The sequence below is a fragment of the Anser cygnoides genome, chromosome 11, assembly GCF_040182565.1.
Source record: "Anser cygnoides isolate HZ-2024a breed goose chromosome 11, Taihu_goose_T2T_genome, whole genome shotgun sequence".
Lineage (NCBI taxonomy): Eukaryota > Metazoa > Chordata > Aves > Anseriformes > Anatidae > Anser > Anser cygnoides.
This window is the reverse complement of record NC_089883.1, coordinates 17,719,683-17,738,697: the sequence shown is the minus strand read 5'-3', so window position 1 is coordinate 17,738,697 and position 19,015 is coordinate 17,719,683. Positions and strand designations below refer to the sequence as shown.

The window sequence follows — 19,015 nt, the reverse complement described above, 5'->3', positions numbered from 1 at the left end:
CTCAAAGAGGCTGGGAAAGCACTCCAGGACAGCACACATGCTACTGGTAACTATGGCAGCACTTCACTGATACAGGGGCTCTCAGGTTTTAAAGTGAATTATGTCTATGCAGACAGTAGTACGGATCTCATCCCTGTGTTGGCCCTTCATTTCTTGTCACACAATTTCTTCTTGAGAAGAGGCTCTGTGGAAGATATGGTGAGGGAAGGGCATTTTGAGGGAGGAAAGGCTGCGGTTTTGCATGCTGTCAGCACTTCCTTTTCTTTCTACTTCTTTCCTCCCCATCCATCTTCCTGAGCACTATTTAGAGTTAAGAAGCAAGAGAACTGAAAAGGATGAAGGCTCTCTCCTCTTTTTTGCAGAAAGTAATAACCTTCCTGATGACCACGTCTTTTCTAGGAGAAATAACAGGTATGTTTTCTCTTCACATAAATCATTCAAATTTTCTCATTTCTCACTTCAGATACTTGTAAGTTTTTTTTTCTTTGTTGATTTAAGTACATTTGGTAGAAGTATCTGAATGCAGATACGAGTCCTCAGCTTGATCAAGCAAGTGGCTACGGCCATGCTTCCACCCCTGAAGGGCTGCGTTTAACAGCTGTCACAAGAGCACTTCCCTGTCTCATAGCAGCTCTGTGGGAAAGAACTGATGGGCTGATGGACAGGTGAATGGGGGAAGAGGAATGAGGGAAGGCTTTGAACAAGCTACAAAGTGACTTGGAAATGTCAGAGCACTGTTCATTACCCCCAGGGTCAGGGCTTTAGCAACTACCCTTTAGTACGTAGGAAACTGTAAGCAGCTGAGGCAGGATGTCAATAATAATATTTCTTCTTACATCTGTCTATCACTTCCTCCAGTTACTCCAATTGTTGATAAGTAGACATAATATTTATTGAGAGTTTTCCCAGCCAAAGGGACAGACAACTTGCAAACACTATCTTTTTTAATTGATTCATTTTCAGTCTTGCTTATTCTAGGGTATTACGAAGTATGTGACTGTAAAGGCCAATTACTTTGCCTCAACACATCCTGCCATTGTTGGTTATGCAGATCCAGCCCTATTAAGACTTTGCAGCTAACTGCAGGGACTTGACTTCAACGAGCTAGAATCCTCCAGTATATTAAAAAATTTTTAAAATATATATTGACATGCACTGTTGGCTATGTTTGATACCTGCTGCATAAAAATATCAAAGGTGGATTCTAGTTCTACATATGAGTAGTTTCATCTGCCTGCATTAAATGTTTGCAGAATCAGAGGCTTGCACTTATGCCCAGTAAGGTACAAACAGCAGGCTCAATCTGTCATGCAAAATGTAGTGGCTGATTGCTGCTGTTACTTCTCTAGTTAAACTATGTGGCCTTTTTAAAGTACAGAAATGTCTGTCTGTACCCTATTTTCATCTAGTGTCACTAATGTGTTCAGAAGCGTTCACAAAAACACTCTGTTCAGAAAAGCCTATATCTATGCCTGTACTGCATCATTTGGTCAGTGTTAATATTGCTTTTTTCCACTACATTGCTCACTCCAACCCAAGACTGTCAATGATGTTCAGAAGGCTTTATCCTAGAGAGTACTGCCAGGAGTGCAGGAAGAGCGAGAGCTCAGCGCTTGATGCTGGTGCTGGGAAGAAGCAGAACACACCCAAGGGGAACACAGCAGTATACCCTTCCTTGCAAGAAAGGATCCATCACTGCATTTGCAATACATTCTGTTGTCAAAAAAAAAAAAAAGAACAAAACCATAATGTTGTATCCAAGTGATAAGACAAGGGGAAATGGCCTGAAATTGCACCAGAGGAAGCTTAGGGTGGATATTATGAGAAATTTCTTTAGTGAAAGTGTTGCGCAGCATTGGAATAGGCTGCCGAGGGTAGTGGTTGAGTCACCATCCCTGGAGGTCTTCAAGAAACGTCTAGATGTAGAACTCAGTAACATGGTTTAGTGGTGGACTTTTACTAGGTTAAAGGTTGGACTAGATGATCTCTGAGGTCTTTTCCAACCTGACTGATTCTAAGATTCTATGATCTCACTAAGGATTTTAACGATCAGAGCGTCTTTCCAGATCACTTTGCTTCACCAACCATTTAAATATGCTTCACAGGCGAAACTTTCTTTCATCGACAAGAACATGAAAATCTTGCACTTCAGTGCAATCAGCAAGCTGCTAAAGGAAAAGCAGAAATAGCTTGGTATATAGCAGACAACAATCTGCAGCAATTTAACTTAATTAACTGCTCTTCCAAGGAGTCTACTTTCTCATGTGGAAAAAAAGGGGGACCTTCAGGCTGCAATGATACCTTACAAGTGACCCACGTATCCCCTGAAGGAGGGCTGTTTGCATGTGGAGCAGTTCCTAATGGTGGAACACCAGCAACTTGCCCGCTGTTTCACAATATCTCTCACTGCAGGCACTACGACTTCTTTCTTACACAGACGATTTACTCCACACAAGGTGAGTGATGCTTTTTAAACAGTGTGTATTTCCATACTTCTCTTAGTAAGCCTGTCTTCAGCTCAGATGCCCACTAAGAGTATTGGTAAACTTGCATTAAAAAGGAGACAATTCCAAGAATGTTGCTCTGTGGCACTATCTAGGCCCCTTTTCTTACTGTATCTTAGATACAAAACCAGAGCTCTTTGGAGAAGATGCTTAGTAACAGGATATATAACCGCAACTTGTGACTCAAACAGAACACTGTAGGAGAACAGGAACCTAGGAAAAACTAAAGAAATCAATGGTTGAGAACTGTAAGAGAAGCTGCTGAAAACATTAAATACATATCAAAGAAAACTAGAAATAAGAAAGTCTAGTTGGTACGTTACACTTCTCAAAGTTTTATTGTTTCAGGTTTTTAAAAACATTTGCAATTAGACATGTGAAAGTTTTCTGAGGATAGGGTGTTGTGCCAGACTGGCACACTGGTGACATTAGGGAGTTCAGTTGATAACTCTCCAAGTTAACCCAGGAAAGCACAGATTTGCTATGTAACACCCCCAATGGTGAGAACAGTGTGACCAGAGACACACCACTGACAGCATATGCTACTGCATTAACAACAGAATACTTTGCTTTTCGTATGCTTTCTTAAATTATCAAAGCATCATCCTTTTTGAGGCAATACTGCCTAACAATGTATGTAGAAGCCAAGAGTTAGAATTATTACCAAGAACTCAGTTATCTCAGTGCCAGGTAGTTAGTTTTGTATTATTAATAATTATTTGTTATTCAGATGTAACAGAGCACAAGTATTTTAATTGAATTACAATTCACTGTGTAAAACACTGTTTAATCTGTGTCTGAGATTGCGCAGTTTTTCATGCAGTTTTCACACTTCAAAATATTGCCAGGTTAGACTCACTTGCAACATTTTTTGTGTTTGTTTTTCTGTTCATTTCCTCAATTTCAGAAAGCAAGTCCTTAGACAGTGTTCCTGAAACACCATACAGCAGCCTGGTATTTGAAGACAACATCACTTTGTCATGTGAATTTGAAACTACCTGCTCAGGAGAATGTTTTACTCTGTATTGGATCAGAGCTGCAAAAACAAGTGAATGCATTTTTTCTCTAGCAAATGAAGCTGGGACCTCACATTTGACTTACAATGAGCATTGCTGTATTGATGAAGACATCCATGGACGATTACTGAACAATACCGACTTCAGTTCAACTGACAAAAAAAGTAATGTGACTATTCTGAATGTTACTAGTTCTGACAGTGGAGAATATTTATGCATTGTTACTACCTGGATAAATGGCAAATATGTGTGGAGAGTTGCTAATAACCTGTCTGTGGAAGTTCGGAAAGACAAAACTACATGTAAGTTGAAACTGTATTCATAACAGACTGTAACTTGGAGAGGTGACATCTGTCTTAGTCCAAGAAATTGCACCTGGTTGTCATAGAAATATTGTATTCTAGCACTAGATTTAGTCATGCAAAATCCTACCTCCCAAAAATATGATCAAAAAAAACCCGAGAATTTTTCTTTTTAACAAGCAAATTGATTGTTCTTTAAATAACTTAAAAGAAAATAGAGCAACTCTGCATCAAGTAGCAGCATGTCACAGACCATTTGTCTGCTATTTCACACAGAATACTTTGTGGATGAATTATTAAATTGCATCACATAAAAATCAACTCCATATTTGTAATGGTTGTACGGACATGAAGAAAAATAGGAAAATGAATGACAATGTAAGTGGATGATTGGCTCACCATAATTTCTTTTATGATCCATGTTTGAATAGTGCCAAGCGTGAAAACAGTCTTTCACTATCGTATTAGTTGCTGCTGACCGCTGCCTAGATGTGCATTAGCATCATTCAGCCACCTTACTGCAGTAGAGCACTAAGCCTAAGGACCTGAGAAGTTATGGGAGCAGGATAGGCAGCATCCCATCTTCTTAAGGGAAGGCAGAAAATAGAAAGACCTTGCCTGCCTTCCTACTCATGGTGTGCTTTGAGAATACTGCAGTACCACTAAATATCAATAGTTTTGTTTGTTTTTTAAATGAAGGAAATTTGCCTAGAGAAATCAAGATATTTCCCAGCATACAATACCCTGGAGTCATCCAAAATAAGATTTATATGTAAGTTATTTTCACAGTAACTAAAGATCAAGTGATCACCTGTAAACCACTACAGATTACATTAAAAAAATCTATCTTGACCCAGAAGTCACTATCAGATCATGTTCTAAATAATATATCAATTTTATATAGATATACAGTGGTATATCGCCTCTGGAGCTATAGCTGGGATTATTTTTCTGTGTGTCATAACATGGCTAACCTATCTCAAGACAGCCAAATCAAAAGGTAAGGAACATGTTCTATTATTTTGTTGAATTAAAGCTACTAAGTATCATTTGTACAAATATTTTAATTACTGAAGTTTCATGATTTCTTTTATCTGTTTCAGGAAAAAAATCATCCACAGAATTTACCAGGTATTTCCTTGAAAACACTTATATCCCGGAATATTGAAAATTAATTTTGAAATTACTTACAATTTGAAAGACATGACTATAAACAGACCTTTTAATCCTTTTCATTTTAGATATTATGATGTTGTTGGAATGCCAGAAGATGAATGTAAGCAAGAAGTTTTGAACAACCTTCTAAGTGGTTACCTTCAAAGTAGATTTATCAGGGTTTATGTATACACAAGGGCTCAGGTGGAAGTTGCTTGCTGGCAGTTACAACAAAATTTATAGGATGCAGGCTCTTCAGCATTAGCTTCCTTACAACACACTCTGTCCCCATCTCCAACTCCCTGCAAGGATCATGTTTACATAGTGAATCCAAAGTGAATTTAAAGATGTTCTTGATGTAAAAAACAAGCATACACATGGGGGTTACTGCACAAAGAGCTATTCTTCAGTAGCTGTACACTGCTTCAAACTTATCCATGTACACAGGCACACTATTGTCTGTGTATATTTTTCAGTATCATGCTGTCAATTCTTCTTGGCAATTGAAACATACTAAGTGAACTAGGTTAAGTAAGCTGTAGATATTTGAGGAGGCCAGTATACACCAAATACTATAAGAAGCTCTGTTTCATAGAATGGTTTGGGTTGTATGGGAACTTGAAGAATTTTCTCATCATGTCTCTTTATTCATGATTTGTGATCTTGGTCAAGTTAAAATCTCCCCATCTTAGGCTTCTGTTCTCCAAATGAAAGAAGAATGCAAGCCCATTGTTTCATAAGGTGGGAAGACATACAAAAGTGCCAGTCAGTATACCGTAGCTGGTAAATCGCTTATCTCAATTCAGACTTAGAACAGAGTATGAATTAGCATTTGGTTGCAGGGCAGAATGGATTCTTATTTATTAATTTACTAAAGAGGACAAGTACTTTTTCTTTAAATATCAAAATAAGAAGTTTTAACCCTGTGAAATTCTTATATCCTTTTGTTTTTCACAGGTTCTCCATATGCAACAAGTTGTGTCAGTGACATGCAAAGAAGTGAGCACCTTTATTGCCACGTAACAGGGACTTACGCGAAAGTCTCTGCCACAGATAACAACAAGGCTTCTGGGACAGGACTGGAAGCAGATATACATACAGTATATGCATATGCTGATGAATAAGTAAGTTTCAGCTACATCAAGATTGGAAGTTGCAAGTATTTTTTTTTTGCAAAACACATGGCAGACTAAATAACATCCTGGCTAGATGTGTACTAGCTTTACCACTAGAATGTTTGTATACTCACAGATCAATACATTTCCAATATGTGAATCACCAAATAAAACGTGTGTGTGTTTATTTATTTATTTAAACTATAGCAATATGGAAAAGGTGTTTCTTTCTTTCTGCCTCTTTTTCTACCAATAAAACTGTGGGTTATAGTTTCTGCTTCAGGCTGAAACGCCTGGCTAATATGGATGACTCATCCTCTGCAAACTTTACACTAGTAATGTGTATGAGCTAGATGGTCACTGAGCAAGACTGATGTTGTACACAAAACATGCAATATGGAAAGTGCAAGGAGCCATGCAGTGATCTTGCTCTATGTGCAACCTTGTCATCCTGCTAGGGCAGGAACTGTCCCTCCTAAGCACTTCTGGGGCACAAACTGAAACAAAATGGAAGTCTGTGGAGAAGGGTCCCTGGCTGGCCACATCCAGAAAAATGCAATGAGCACCTTTCACTGAGCTAGGAATCTATGAAGAGTCAGCGATTTGCTTCTTCATTCGTCTGGAAGCAATATTTTTTGGCAAATCCTGAGGTTGCTGAGTTGCAAATACTTCTGTAAAATGGTACAGATTTGCATACATTTTAGTAGTTGGGTTACATGAAAATATTTTCTGGGAAGTCTGAACATTTTAGAAAATACAAAACACATTTCTGATCTGTAGTTTGTGTTATGTTTTTTGTTTGTTTGTTTCAAGTTTGACTAAAGTTTTTCTAAAAGGCATCTTGTCTACTTGATAATAGGATAATATTAGATGGACCTGAATTGAGACTTCGAATGAATTTCACAAACTACTGAATAGACTTCACACATTTCTTTTTTCCTTACAATCTTAACCTATGTAAATCTACTACACAGATTTGTTATCAAGATTACATATGACAGGAGGTTCTAACTGTTCTTTGCTGTACGAGTGAAAGCTAAATAGTTTGCATTAGCCTGCTGGAAACCTGAAGTGTACGTAAAACTTTACTGCCCATACACCAAATTCTCACCTCTAAGGTTTAAAGACCTCTTTAGTCTCTAAGACTTAACTGGAAACAGAATTATGTGGGCAGTTACAGAATAATAATGTTACTTAGACTCATTAGGTAAGTTAATGATACAAATGAGAAGTTAAAAAGATTATCTTGACTTTGAAACCCGATCGTTTATGCAGTGCAGTTTTATATTGTGGATGTTTATTTTGCGTCCACTGGATTATATCAGTATGTCAAAACTGTAATCGCATTACAGAAAAAGTGTGAAAGAACACATACAGCAGTATACTTATATTACATCAATTTAATGTGAAATATAATCTTGTCTCAATTTCTACATTTTCCTGCTCTACCTTCTCAGGTTATTAGCCATCACGGGCAGAGAACACTTTCCTTGTGTCTGAATTAAAGTGCTCAAAAGACATATATTCCAATAGTGGAAAGGTCTAGTGAGAGACATGAAAAAAATTATGCCCTCATAATTGTAGGGAAGGGGTTCCTCCTGTGACCTTCCCTACGGCACAAGAAATTCAGAGGTCACGTGAAAGAAAAACACTCAGAAATTCAATGCAAGTCTGCTATTGAATTGGCCACAGGGTGTCACCATTACTCTTGCCAACGATAGGAAGATGCCTGTTAAACCTGTGATCTATAAATGCTCTAATACCGCTGAGATGGGAAGACGGGACTGCAAGCAATTTAAACAATATTACACATTCTGACAAAAAAATGCATTCCAAAGACATTGCTTCCTAAAGTTTCAATAAAGGCAGATGTTTCATTAATCACAGAATTATCTAGGTTGGAAGAGACCTCCAAGATCATCTAGTCCAACCTCTGACCTAACACTAACAAGTCCTCCACTAACCCATATCACTAAGCTCTACATCTAAACGTCTCTTAAAGACCTCCAGGGATGGTGACTCAACCACTTCCCTGGGCAGCCCATTCCAATGCCTAACAACCCTTTCAGTAAAGAAGTTCCTCCTAACATCCAACCTAAACCTCCCCTGGCGCAACTTTAGCCCATTCCCCCTCGTCCTGTCACCAGCCACGTGGGAGAACAGACCAACCCCCACCTCTCTACAGCCTCCTTTAAGGTACCTATAGAGAGCGATAAGGTCACCCCTGAGCCTCCTCTTCTCCAGGCTGGACAATCCCAGCTCCCTCAGCCGCTCCTGGTAAGACTTCTTCTCATAAGACTTGTATCTTTTATAAACCATAACTTTCTAGGAAGGTGTAGCAAAATAGAACATTTAAAATGCAGGTAACTGAAAATGATAGAAGTTAAATATTTTATGCTATTGCCACATTTTGAAAAGGTAAATGCTAACTTGTTTACAACAATAATTAATAAACATTATTCAGCTCAAAGATCTTATGAGGGAATCAATCACTGTATTTTATACACTTGAATACATGAAGCACTGTGACCCAATTCCACACATGCTTTCCTTTCTGAGATTAATCTCACTAAAATGAATGTGGTAGCTTGCAGCATACAGTAAGCTGCTTGCTTACCTCTTTGCATGTGGAATGTTTTATGTTGCAAAATAAAAGGGATCACTGGTTTCTGGTATGGTCTCCTGGCAAAAAAACCAACCACTATGTAACATTTTGGATTTCCAGTTACCATGGGCTAACAAGACAAAAGAACCACACATAATATTATCACCATTAATTTGTATTGATGTACCTCCCTTCTCCAGAGCAAGGGGAGACTAGGAAGATCCAGATAATACCGACACTGAGACAGAGCACAGTGCTGGACACTAGATCCCAGATTCATTTGGGCCCACAGTTTATAGCTTTGCGCCCTTTGTTTCAGTAAACTATCTAACAGCAAATCAATTATTTACATTCATTAAGTTGCTCTGGTTGTGGTGATTCCAGCACCACACTGAATTCAAAACATAATGAGAAAAACAAGTAGGAAGGAATTTGGCATTACTCTGCCCCTGAGGCTCTGCTGCCACCTGATGTCACCACTGCTCTTGTCGAGTCAAGGCAGGCAGCACGTCTGCATGAATTGGCAGCTCTGGAAGTGACTTGAGCAGGCAGGGAGCACTGAGGGAAATAATTCAAGTAATTTTGATAAGGCAAAATGACAACTGCTGTCCATAAGATACAAGACTAATTCATTAACAGAGACAAAAAATATAGAGATTTGGTTAAGTATGAGCCCCTCTGCGGTCTGCTGAGGGCAGGCTGGGACTGCTCAGTGTCTGTGCACAAACGGACAGGAACGCCACAGAGCAAACGCCAGACCAGAGAAAGAAGCCCTCCTCCACCTGCAGCATGATTCACAACAAGGCATAATGAAAAAGGAGAAACTCCATAAATAGGAAGACAAGTTATCCAATACAAAAAGACAAGCAGAGCCCAAAAACACTCACACATTTAATGATGACTGTGAAGCTTTTTCAGGGCCAGTGATGAGCAGGAAAGAGTCTTCAGCATGCTTGTAGAGCAACAAATGAGGATTTGAGGTAAGATCTAAACAAAGGGGCTAAGAGTGGAGTCATCTATATTGTTGCAAGGTAGTAACTTCACATAGTTAGAATATCATGGTATGAAGAAATGAACAGCATGATTTTCATAAAGATATTTTAATCATTCAGAAAGTTATGAAGGAGAAATAAAAGTTCACGGCTATGTTCACTTGAGCACCTCTCGCTATATAAGCATTCGGAGAAGCACATTAAGGCCCAGCAGAACAACATCTGGCTCTCAGGGTTCTCAGCCCAGAGGCATGGGGGCATTTATTGCAAGTGACAAACAAGCTCAACTGTTATTTATACTCTGCTCACAGAGGTAGGTAGTGGTTAATACTCGAACTTCTACACATACATTCATGTGGCACCTAAAACGTGTCTTAAATTTGGCATCTAAACAAGCCTGCTGCTTCAAGAATGATGAACTTGGTTTTCCCAAGAGTTCAACACATTTAAAATGCTTGACTCAGTGAAACCACAGTCTCAAAGATGTCTAATGCAATTACAATACTGGCCAACACCAGACTATCCCAGAACAGCTTGTACACATGCTAAGTCCTCTTGTAAAAGTTTACTATCCACTAAATCAATGTCTTTGCGTGAGGTTAAAAAAAAGTACAGAGAAGCATTAATGAAGTTAGTGCAAAAGAGAAAGAGAATGTGTAAACAACCAAAAGTAACACAATATCCTAGCTCTTGCAAACTGCAGCCAATTTTTGCTCCTAGCTCCAGGTAAGTAAAGTAAAAGTCTTTTTTCCTGTGCAGACTTCTCTTCACTCAAGACAATGAGTTAAATGTATTAATTAAGCTTGGTTAACTATCATCTTTAATTCACATACTACATAACTTGTTTTCACCCCCAAAAGCCAAAGAGTCCTTTGTAAATAGACATTCTTGCTGCACGTTAGCTAAGGCTAAGCACACTGATACCTTTTGTTGCTTGCAATAAGTATTATGACAATTCGAGTTATAGGAAATAGCACACTTAGTTTCAGTCCTCTCTCAATAGTATGCAGCAAGCCAGTAACAGCCTTTACCTTTCCTGCTTATCAGTTCCTGCTTATCTTCCTCAAACATCAAGCTTCAAATTATGCCACAGCAGCAAATAGATGTTATTTATACAAAGGTTGCTGCTCAAGTGTTCTATAAATGAGTATAGAGGAAGGGTTGTGCAATATCAACTCATAGTTAGTATTTAAATTTCTGCTCGTTTACACTTTAGGCAGGTTTCATTGTTGCTGTTTGCAGAGAATTTCAAAGCATAGAGTTCAGTGATTCACTTCAAGTGTTTTTATAAATAACACTGTTTTAAAAAAAAAAAGAGAGAAGTATTTGTCAAGGAAGTCTTCTGGGGAAGAATTTGTTTTTCAACACAGTATTTCTTTTTTAACCTATAGAAAGAACAGATTTTGGTCTGTCATAAACAGTTATTCAGGAAGCGAAACGTTCCTGTTCCAGTTGACTAGGCCTTACAGGCGTCCCTCAGAAATACTGGGAAAATTATTCCATTGAAGAAGATCTCCAGTTTAAAAGAACACGAGATATTACTACCTTAGATAAAATAGCACCATTTACTTCAATCAGTGGTAGTTTATGTCATACGTATAAACATGCCTTGTAATTAAGCCTCAATTCCACTAATAATACAAGCATCATTTTAAACAGACATTCTGATTTTCCTGAGGGAGTTTTGAATTATTTTTCATAAGGTATGTGAGACAGATAGAGCACACATGCCTTCAGCACAGAGGTAGGGAGAAGGACAATGTTTAAACCTTGTGTGTATTCCCAGTGTTTCATAGCCACTTCACCTTAGGTAGCTTTCTACTCAACACGCTGCTTTTCACAGAACCCACTCCAGGTTCTCCATATAGATTTAACAGACACCCAAATCAAAATTAGGAACCTTGCCTAGTTAGTGCTGCAGCCTTATCTAAACCTGGGCTCCTGTTGTTAGCTCCTGGTCATTAAAGCCCTAGAATTTCCATTACATAGCTCAAGTTAACATCGGAGAGATGCAATTAAGCCTTGCAGACCTCAGAAAGAAAAGAATCAGAATCAGAGCACTGCGGAATATTTTACCATACTAGATTTTAATCTTATTTTCTTAGAATTCATTGGAATTTTCCCCAAAAGAAAACTCTCTAGAATCACATTGCAAATTCACATAATGGCCAAAGAGAAAAATTGAAGACTTACCTGTCATCTTCATCTACCTTGTTTTGTGTCTCAGCTTCATCAGTCTAACAGTTATGCTCCTGTTTTTCCTCACAGGCTATGCAGTACCTATTGAAGAAAATGGATGCATGGAAAATACTTGAAAACTCCTTACTAGACTTAGAATTTACAGAAGTATATTTCTCAAATAATTAACCTAAATACATGCTAGCACCAACAACAAGATGCTCTACAAACTCACAAACTTCATTAAAAAGAAAAAAATTAAAAAGCCAGAAGTTCTACAAGCATTCATTTTCTTAACAAAAGAAATACCCTACTAAAACCTCGTCCAAAATTCAGTTAATTCTTCCCTAAAGGTAAGCTACATTAGCTAGGCAAATAACAGTTCACTTAAATAAATAAATAAATAAATTCAGAACAAACAAACAAAAAAAGCTACCACTCTAATAGAGCCAACATACTTAAAAGAGCATCTCTATCTTTCCTGTTCCTGTTCTTAACCCTAAAATACAGTCAATCTTCCTCAGGTGGGACTCTATCAGTGTCCTGCTCTTTATCACCTGGCAACTCCAAATTCACAGAACAAACATCCTTCCTCCTCCTCAAAGGAATCCTAACACGTTCTTAAAGTCGCCAATTCTTCCTAAAACTGGAAAATTTATACAATAATATTGGGATTTGGGGCTGAATTTGACAACATAATGCATGAATTAAAGAAGCTGTTATGCACAGACAAAGAAGCAGCAGAAAACACAGAGCAGCTCAGAACACATCAGAGAAATGAATGATTTACTGGAGTGACTCAACTTCAGGCCAGGTCAACAGTAAGGAAAAACGTGTTACTGCCAAACATCTGTTCAGTGAACTATCCAAATCGAGATCACGCTGACAAGGCAGTAATCAGTCCTGTGTCACAAAATACCCCAAAGCAATCAGCAGTAAGTTAACACCTTTGTTTGGCTTACATAAGACACATTCAGCTGATTCCCATTTTGCAAGAGACATTTGGGGAGATGGTATTTCTGCAACATGCTTATCTGGGGATTTCCGTGCTTTGACACTCAAAACTTTCAGAATCAACAGTTTAGATGAGTTCACTACACAATATTTTAACTTTAAAAAAATAAAAATTAATACAGGAGATACTCTAAAATCTTATAAAATGCTCAGGTGATTTATTAAAAACCACACTCCTAAGAATAAAATGCTTATAAAACCTACTCTTAGGCATATAACCTCATTGGATTCCCCTAAGACTTAAGATACCAGGTGATGAAGATCTCTTTAAGACATGGGCTCTAAATTACTGTAGCACTTTTGAAAATTGTACTATTATTAACATACTTTATATACTGATCATCATCATGTGAATACACTGAAATCTTTGGGTTATAAATACTACAGACAATGCATCAGCAAACTGATAGATTGAATTAAAATATTCAAGCCATCTCAGCTACTTACAAGCTATCCTTGCAGCCTGACATTAGCAATGTCATTATTCCCGCTGAGCTGCCACACCGCATTAACTTCATAATTAAGCAGGAATCCAGAATAACAGTCTTGACCGTGACAAAAAGACAGCCTTGAATTACAGCCATTAAGGAGATGTGCAGCATTTTTGTTTAGGCATCCTAGAGGATTTATTAGGAGCAAGAGCTTCTATTAAAAATTAAGTTTACTTATGTGAATTAGCAAAAGCAGGAACACTGTTTTACTTAGATATTCTATGTACACAGTAAGAATAGACAACTCCCTGAAAGCTTAGCTTCAATAAAGGAAGTCCAGGTATTCAAACATCTCTGGCTGAAAAATCAACTTGAAATATGACAACAGAAAGCTTTCAGTAAGCTCCCTTATGTTTCTTGCTTTATTTGCCTGGCCTAGAAAACCATGATAATTTTTCTTCTGCTCTTTTCTTGTATCAAATGAGTCAAGTTCAATACCAGTACCATTAAAAAACTAAGGATTTGGCTTCTTGTATCTGTGCTAGTAAGACATGCAGAAGAAGAGACTCCCAGAGCTGTATGAAGTGAGGTTATCTCTGAATGTAAGACATTCCTAGTACATTGTTCTAATTGCTAAACAAATTTTAGGTCTGTTTTTCATTCTATTTTGATCATTATCTTTTATTTTATAATTAGTCAGTAAAACAACCAGTGGTTTAAAATTCCTCCTGCAAACCAAATGCTATAGGAAATACCTGAAAGCCTACCCAAACTTGAAAAAAACCCTGCAACTTAACTAAAAAGCCTGAAAAAAACCAAGCAGTTTCTTCCTCTCTCTACTTCATGGCCTTACTCTCTTTTCATTTTTTTTTCATCCTGTCTGCCATATTAAAAGAAGTTTTGGAACAAATTTGTTCATAATAGCTGTAGGAACTAACTGTGCTGTTTTACATGTAATTCAAGCACACTGAAAGAAATTTTCATCCACTCATATGTAAAAACAAAAACAAAACTCTTAGTTTTATTGAAGAACAGAGAAGTTTTATTTATTTTTTATTAATTAATTAATTAATTAATTAATTAATTTTATCACCTTAAAATCAAAGGCAGGTTTATTACTGGAAAGGTCTTTCCTTTGTACATGTGTCTGATTTCATTGCTACCAAACAGTTTGCTCATAAGGTAGTTACTTCAGATATCTGCTGGGAAAATTATTCAGTCATTTCTTCTGATAGGTGCTTGAGTGCTGAGGAGATGAGTCACATATGGCCAAGGGTTTTATTTTCTATGTATTAGTTAAACATCTGATTATAAGACACCATTCATATGAATACGCCATTCCCACTCTGGTGATCAACTCAGCTCTGTGGCACTTGCTGTTGTTCAGCAAGGCCTTGTTTTAGTCAAGCACCTCAGCACGTTCTTGAACAATGTGCAGGTAAGTGGGTCTTAAATATGTGCTTAAAATAAATACACGTGCTTTGCAAAACACACCAATCAAATCTTACATACCTCTAAAATCTTTTGAGACAGAACACTCGAGGTTATGAGAGGATACTACCCTGGATCACACACACTTCTCTTGCCAGCTCAGAAACATCAGGTATTCTTGCTATCTGCATCTGGCTTATTCAAAGTGTATACGGTGTTGTATAGTTATTTTCCAGGGATGATATGCGTCAAAACCCACCCCAATAATCCCTCAGGAGTATCATCAATAAACAATATTTGTTTATTGTCAATAAACAATAACGCTAGCTGTCAGTGAGTCATAACCCCCTCCCAGCTTTGTAAAACAGTCACAAGCCCTTCCTCCTCTGCAAGAAAAGAACTAGAAACCACTGGAGCTGAGCACTGGGAGAAGAAACCCAGTGCTTTAGACTCTCTTTTCCACTTCCACTTGCAACAGTCAGAACTGCTTTTGTGCACTCTTCTGCTTCATGATTTATGCTACCGACACTACACCCACATACAGTCCCTGGCTTCGCAGTCAGTGTGATGTGATGAGTAGACTGGCTGGTCTTCTTTGAAACCAAGAATGAGTAGGAGAAAGTCCCACACACTTTGTCACAAACAATAACATCAGAAATGAAGCTGGAAGAGGGACCCACTACTCCTACACACTTGGCTGTTTCCGAAAGTCCTAGGAGCCAGCGGATTGTTTCTGTTGGCCATGTTTGGAAAGTTGGAGCACGGTCCTGCTGTGCTGCCCACACAATAAAACCTCGCTGGCACTCCTGAATACAGCAAAACCCACGTCCCGTCTTCTTCAGCACTTTGGACGTGCTGTGCCTAGGTCCTCATTTCTGTATCTGAGGCATCCAGACAAAATGGATCACATCCAGTGGTTTGAATTATTTGCAGTGAATTTTCCATCAAAACACGTATCTACAGGAGTTTCAGCTCCTCCCTCAGGTACACAACAGCACCCACTTCCTATCGCACACCCTCAGTGTCTCTGACCTTAAGCTCAGCTAAATAATGCTTTACTCACTCTTCCCCTGTGGTACAGTCTGCACTCGGATGCACAGGGCATTTTATCAAGATGTATTATAACACTAATTAAGTACATTAAAAATAATAAAAATATACAGAGAAGGGATTGAAGAAATAGGCAGGCAGAATGAAGCAGCTGTCCAAGACAGGGAAAAAAATTCAGTCTGGCAGTGAACAGGCAACAGCAGATATTGACAAAGACATAACTGCTCAGCAAAGCATTTGCTTTGCTTAAGGTTGTATCTTATTTACGCTGAAGAAAAGTTACTGCTAAATGTAGTCTCTTGATACTGAATGGCTATTTACTTCAGAGTCACAAGTCCTGATTTAAATGTGCTAGTGCTACAGAAATCTATCCTAATGCAAGCACAGCCTTCTGTATGTGTCACACAGGTTTTCAACAACGATCTTCAGATTAACAGTTGTACAGATGACAGGAAAACCAGTCTTTAGAGCTAGCCTTCTTCAGCAGGCACTTTCAAATAAAACTAAACTTTATGACTGACAACTAAGGTATTCAAGTATTTTTATGTGTAGCTGAGATGATCCAACAGACATCACTAAATGCACTGAAATGTACTCAGAACACTTACTATTTATAAGGTTGTAATTGCTGAGACTCCACTGATTGCTTAAGCAAACCCAACAGCTGTGATGTTTCGCTGGCCACTTCCCCAGCCAGAGCTCTGTAACTCCTCATCAGCAAAATGACCTGGCTTGAGAGTTCCTTTTTAGCCCAGTGAGGAATCCATTTTGAAAATCTCCCTGCCTCTGAAGGATCCACGGACTCCAAACAAGCTCTATTCTGACAACAAAATTACTCGTTTTTGTTTCCATTCTCTGAATGCTGCCCTTTGCAAGACTTTCCTTGAAGAAACTGCCACCATTTGGAGACAAAGAGCATTTTTCATTGAGGCATGGCTGGCAGCCATTCTAAAGAGCCGAGCAGGATGAACTCCACTGCTGTCCCTGGCAAATCACCGTGGCACTTGCCCCTTTGCAGACTTGTGATGACAGCAGTGTGCTGTGCTAGCACAGGGGATGCAGTTAGAGGGAAAGGACAAGATCTCATTTAAAACAGAAGGTGATACATGATGTCTGTTGTTCTGAATGCTTGAGAAGTATCAACTTCACCTTCAGCAGTGATTAATTAAAATCAAACCTACATGGACTGGACTGATTTATTTTAGGAGTGATACCAAGACTTTGTGGGAAAAGCTGAGAGAAGTACTGGGGAATGCTGGCTTTTTTACAAAATATGTATTGCACTTGCAAATTTGCAATCCTTGCATTCCGTGACAAAATACAGAGACCTGTAAACATAAAAAATTGTTCCTCCTCACAGCCATAGTAAAAATGCATTTATTTGATGAACCTATGCTTAAGCAGTAGAATTCTAAAAACAAACAAACAAAAAAACCCAAAACAGCATTCTTTGCAGAGGAGAATATCCTGACTACTTTTTATTTTAGAAATCTTATCTGTACAAATTTGACTTTTTAAGACTGGTCTGTTTCCTTCCTGTCCCCTGCCTCATCTCTATCTCCAAAGTTTACATGAATTTGCACTCAGTTTTGATACAACATTACTTAGCATTTCTGCCTGGAAAAAAAAAGGCATGTTTCAAACATTTCCATCTTTGAAAGGATTAGAGCTTAGCTTTACGGTCAAAGGCCTAATTAGTATGGTCTTTACAGATAAAACCACCCTTTTTTTCCAGAATTCATGTCATTTAAATTTTACCAGATGGTAATTTTTTCAGCAAAGAAAAATTTGTAGTGTGTTGCTTTAGGACAAGATAGATAAGGTTGATTTTTAGATGCTTTTAGATGAGGAACTGTTAAAGCCGCAGGCCTAACATGCAGATTTCTTGTCAACTTTAATTAGCTTCTGTGAACCTTAAATTATGTAGTTATTTAAAATTAACCAGGGTGAAGAAAAACAGTTTTGCCAACTTTCCGCTGTTCACACTCATGCAAAAAGATGGCAAAGTAACTCTGTAATGCTGTGAACTCTGCGCCTGTGAGAAATGAATGCCAAGCCCTGGAATTACAAAATGACTCAAAAGAACTGAAAATGACAGCGGCTGAAATGAGAGGAACAAGTAATTCCTTATACAGAAAACAAAGTGGAAATGTGCTAAGCATGACATAAATAAAAATCTGCCAGTTTTCAACAGACAAAAAGCACCAGTAGGGTGGATATGCTGAGAAACCTCTGCAGTTGCCTGATGTGACACCTAGTGACTGAGACTGAGCCATTAGATCCAGGAGTATCCATACTTACGTAGCTTGAGCTCCAGTTACCAGAAGAGCCTAAAATTTCTTCTGGCACATTTTCATAGTGTTGATACTGCTGCTGCTTAATAACTATACTCAGACATAATGTGTGTGTATGCTAACAACAATAAGGGATGAGAATGAAATTTGAAAGGTGTTGGCATTATAGAAATGACCATGTGCCCTATTACAAAAATCACTAGTTACACAAATTCATTAGACAAATTTTACAAATCCTTATTCTTCACATTAGAGCACTGTTTAGACATGCTCTCTGTTTCTGCTTCTTGCAGAGTGGAAGTGCAGCAGCTTTGTTACTTTTACACAACAAAATAGTTTGTGCCCTTCTTTATCCTTTCCAACCACTGACCATTTGGGGCATATATTGTTTTCTGGAAATCACATACTGGGGTTGGAGCTAAGAATCTAGAAAGAGATTACCTTTGCAAACCTCTGTTTGAGATTGGATGTATAGAACATCAAGTTTAATTACAAAAATAACCAGACTTCAAATTTGTCCTTCAGTAGAAAAATCACTATCAAAGCTATCTGCTATCTCTTGGCAAAGAAGAAGCAATATATTATTTCAGGGCATTTTACAAAAAAAATTCAAGGCTTTCACTGATACATTTTCCATCACTGAGACTACTAGTTGTGCGAAATAAACCATAGAGAATAAATAATAGCATGAGACACCATTACTAACACTACATCAAAATTCAAAAATAAAGGTAACAATTCAAGAGGTAATTAATTAAGTTGCTTAACATTCAAATAAATGTTGGCATGTCTCACCTAACATATACTGTAAGTTACCATTTAAAATCCTAGCCTACTCTGAATCCTAGCCTACTCTGCCTTCTTCTCTAAAAGAAGGAAAGGCAGACTTTTTTGGACATGGAAGTCCTGGGGCACTGCAGTTGCACAA

At 38.1% G+C, this 19,015-nt stretch overlaps 2 protein-coding genes across 3 annotated transcripts in view; one reads left to right on the top strand and one right to left on the bottom strand.

Annotated features, from left to right (window-relative positions):
- MYO1E (myosin IE) overlaps positions 1-19,015 on the bottom strand; it is a 259,158-nt gene that overhangs the window by 119,829 nt on the left and 120,314 nt on the right. Inside the window, exon 5 of the mRNA XM_067004122.1 lies at positions 11,883-11,969. Within this exon, the coding sequence (XP_066860223.1) occupies positions 11,883-11,895 (13 nt within the window). The 5' untranslated portion in view covers positions 11,896-11,969. The remainder of the gene's footprint in view (positions 1-11,882; positions 11,970-19,015) is intronic.
- LOC136786271 (uncharacterized) lies at positions 178-6,130 on the top strand. 2 transcript variants are annotated; one of them, XM_067004138.1, is made up of 7 exons: positions 180-411; positions 2,106-2,456; positions 3,412-3,822; positions 4,727-4,822; positions 4,926-4,953; positions 5,064-5,098; positions 5,935-6,130. In XM_067004138.1, the coding sequence occupies exons 1-7, from the start codon at positions 336-338 to the stop codon at positions 6,099-6,101; spliced, it is 1,164 nt and encodes a 387-aa protein (XP_066860239.1). In that variant the 5' UTR covers positions 180-335; the 3' UTR covers positions 6,102-6,130. The 2 variants fall into 2 exon arrangements, with proteins under 2 accessions (XP_066860240.1, XP_066860239.1); XM_067004139.1 differs by lacking the exons at positions 4,926-4,953; positions 5,064-5,098 and having other exon boundaries at positions 178-411.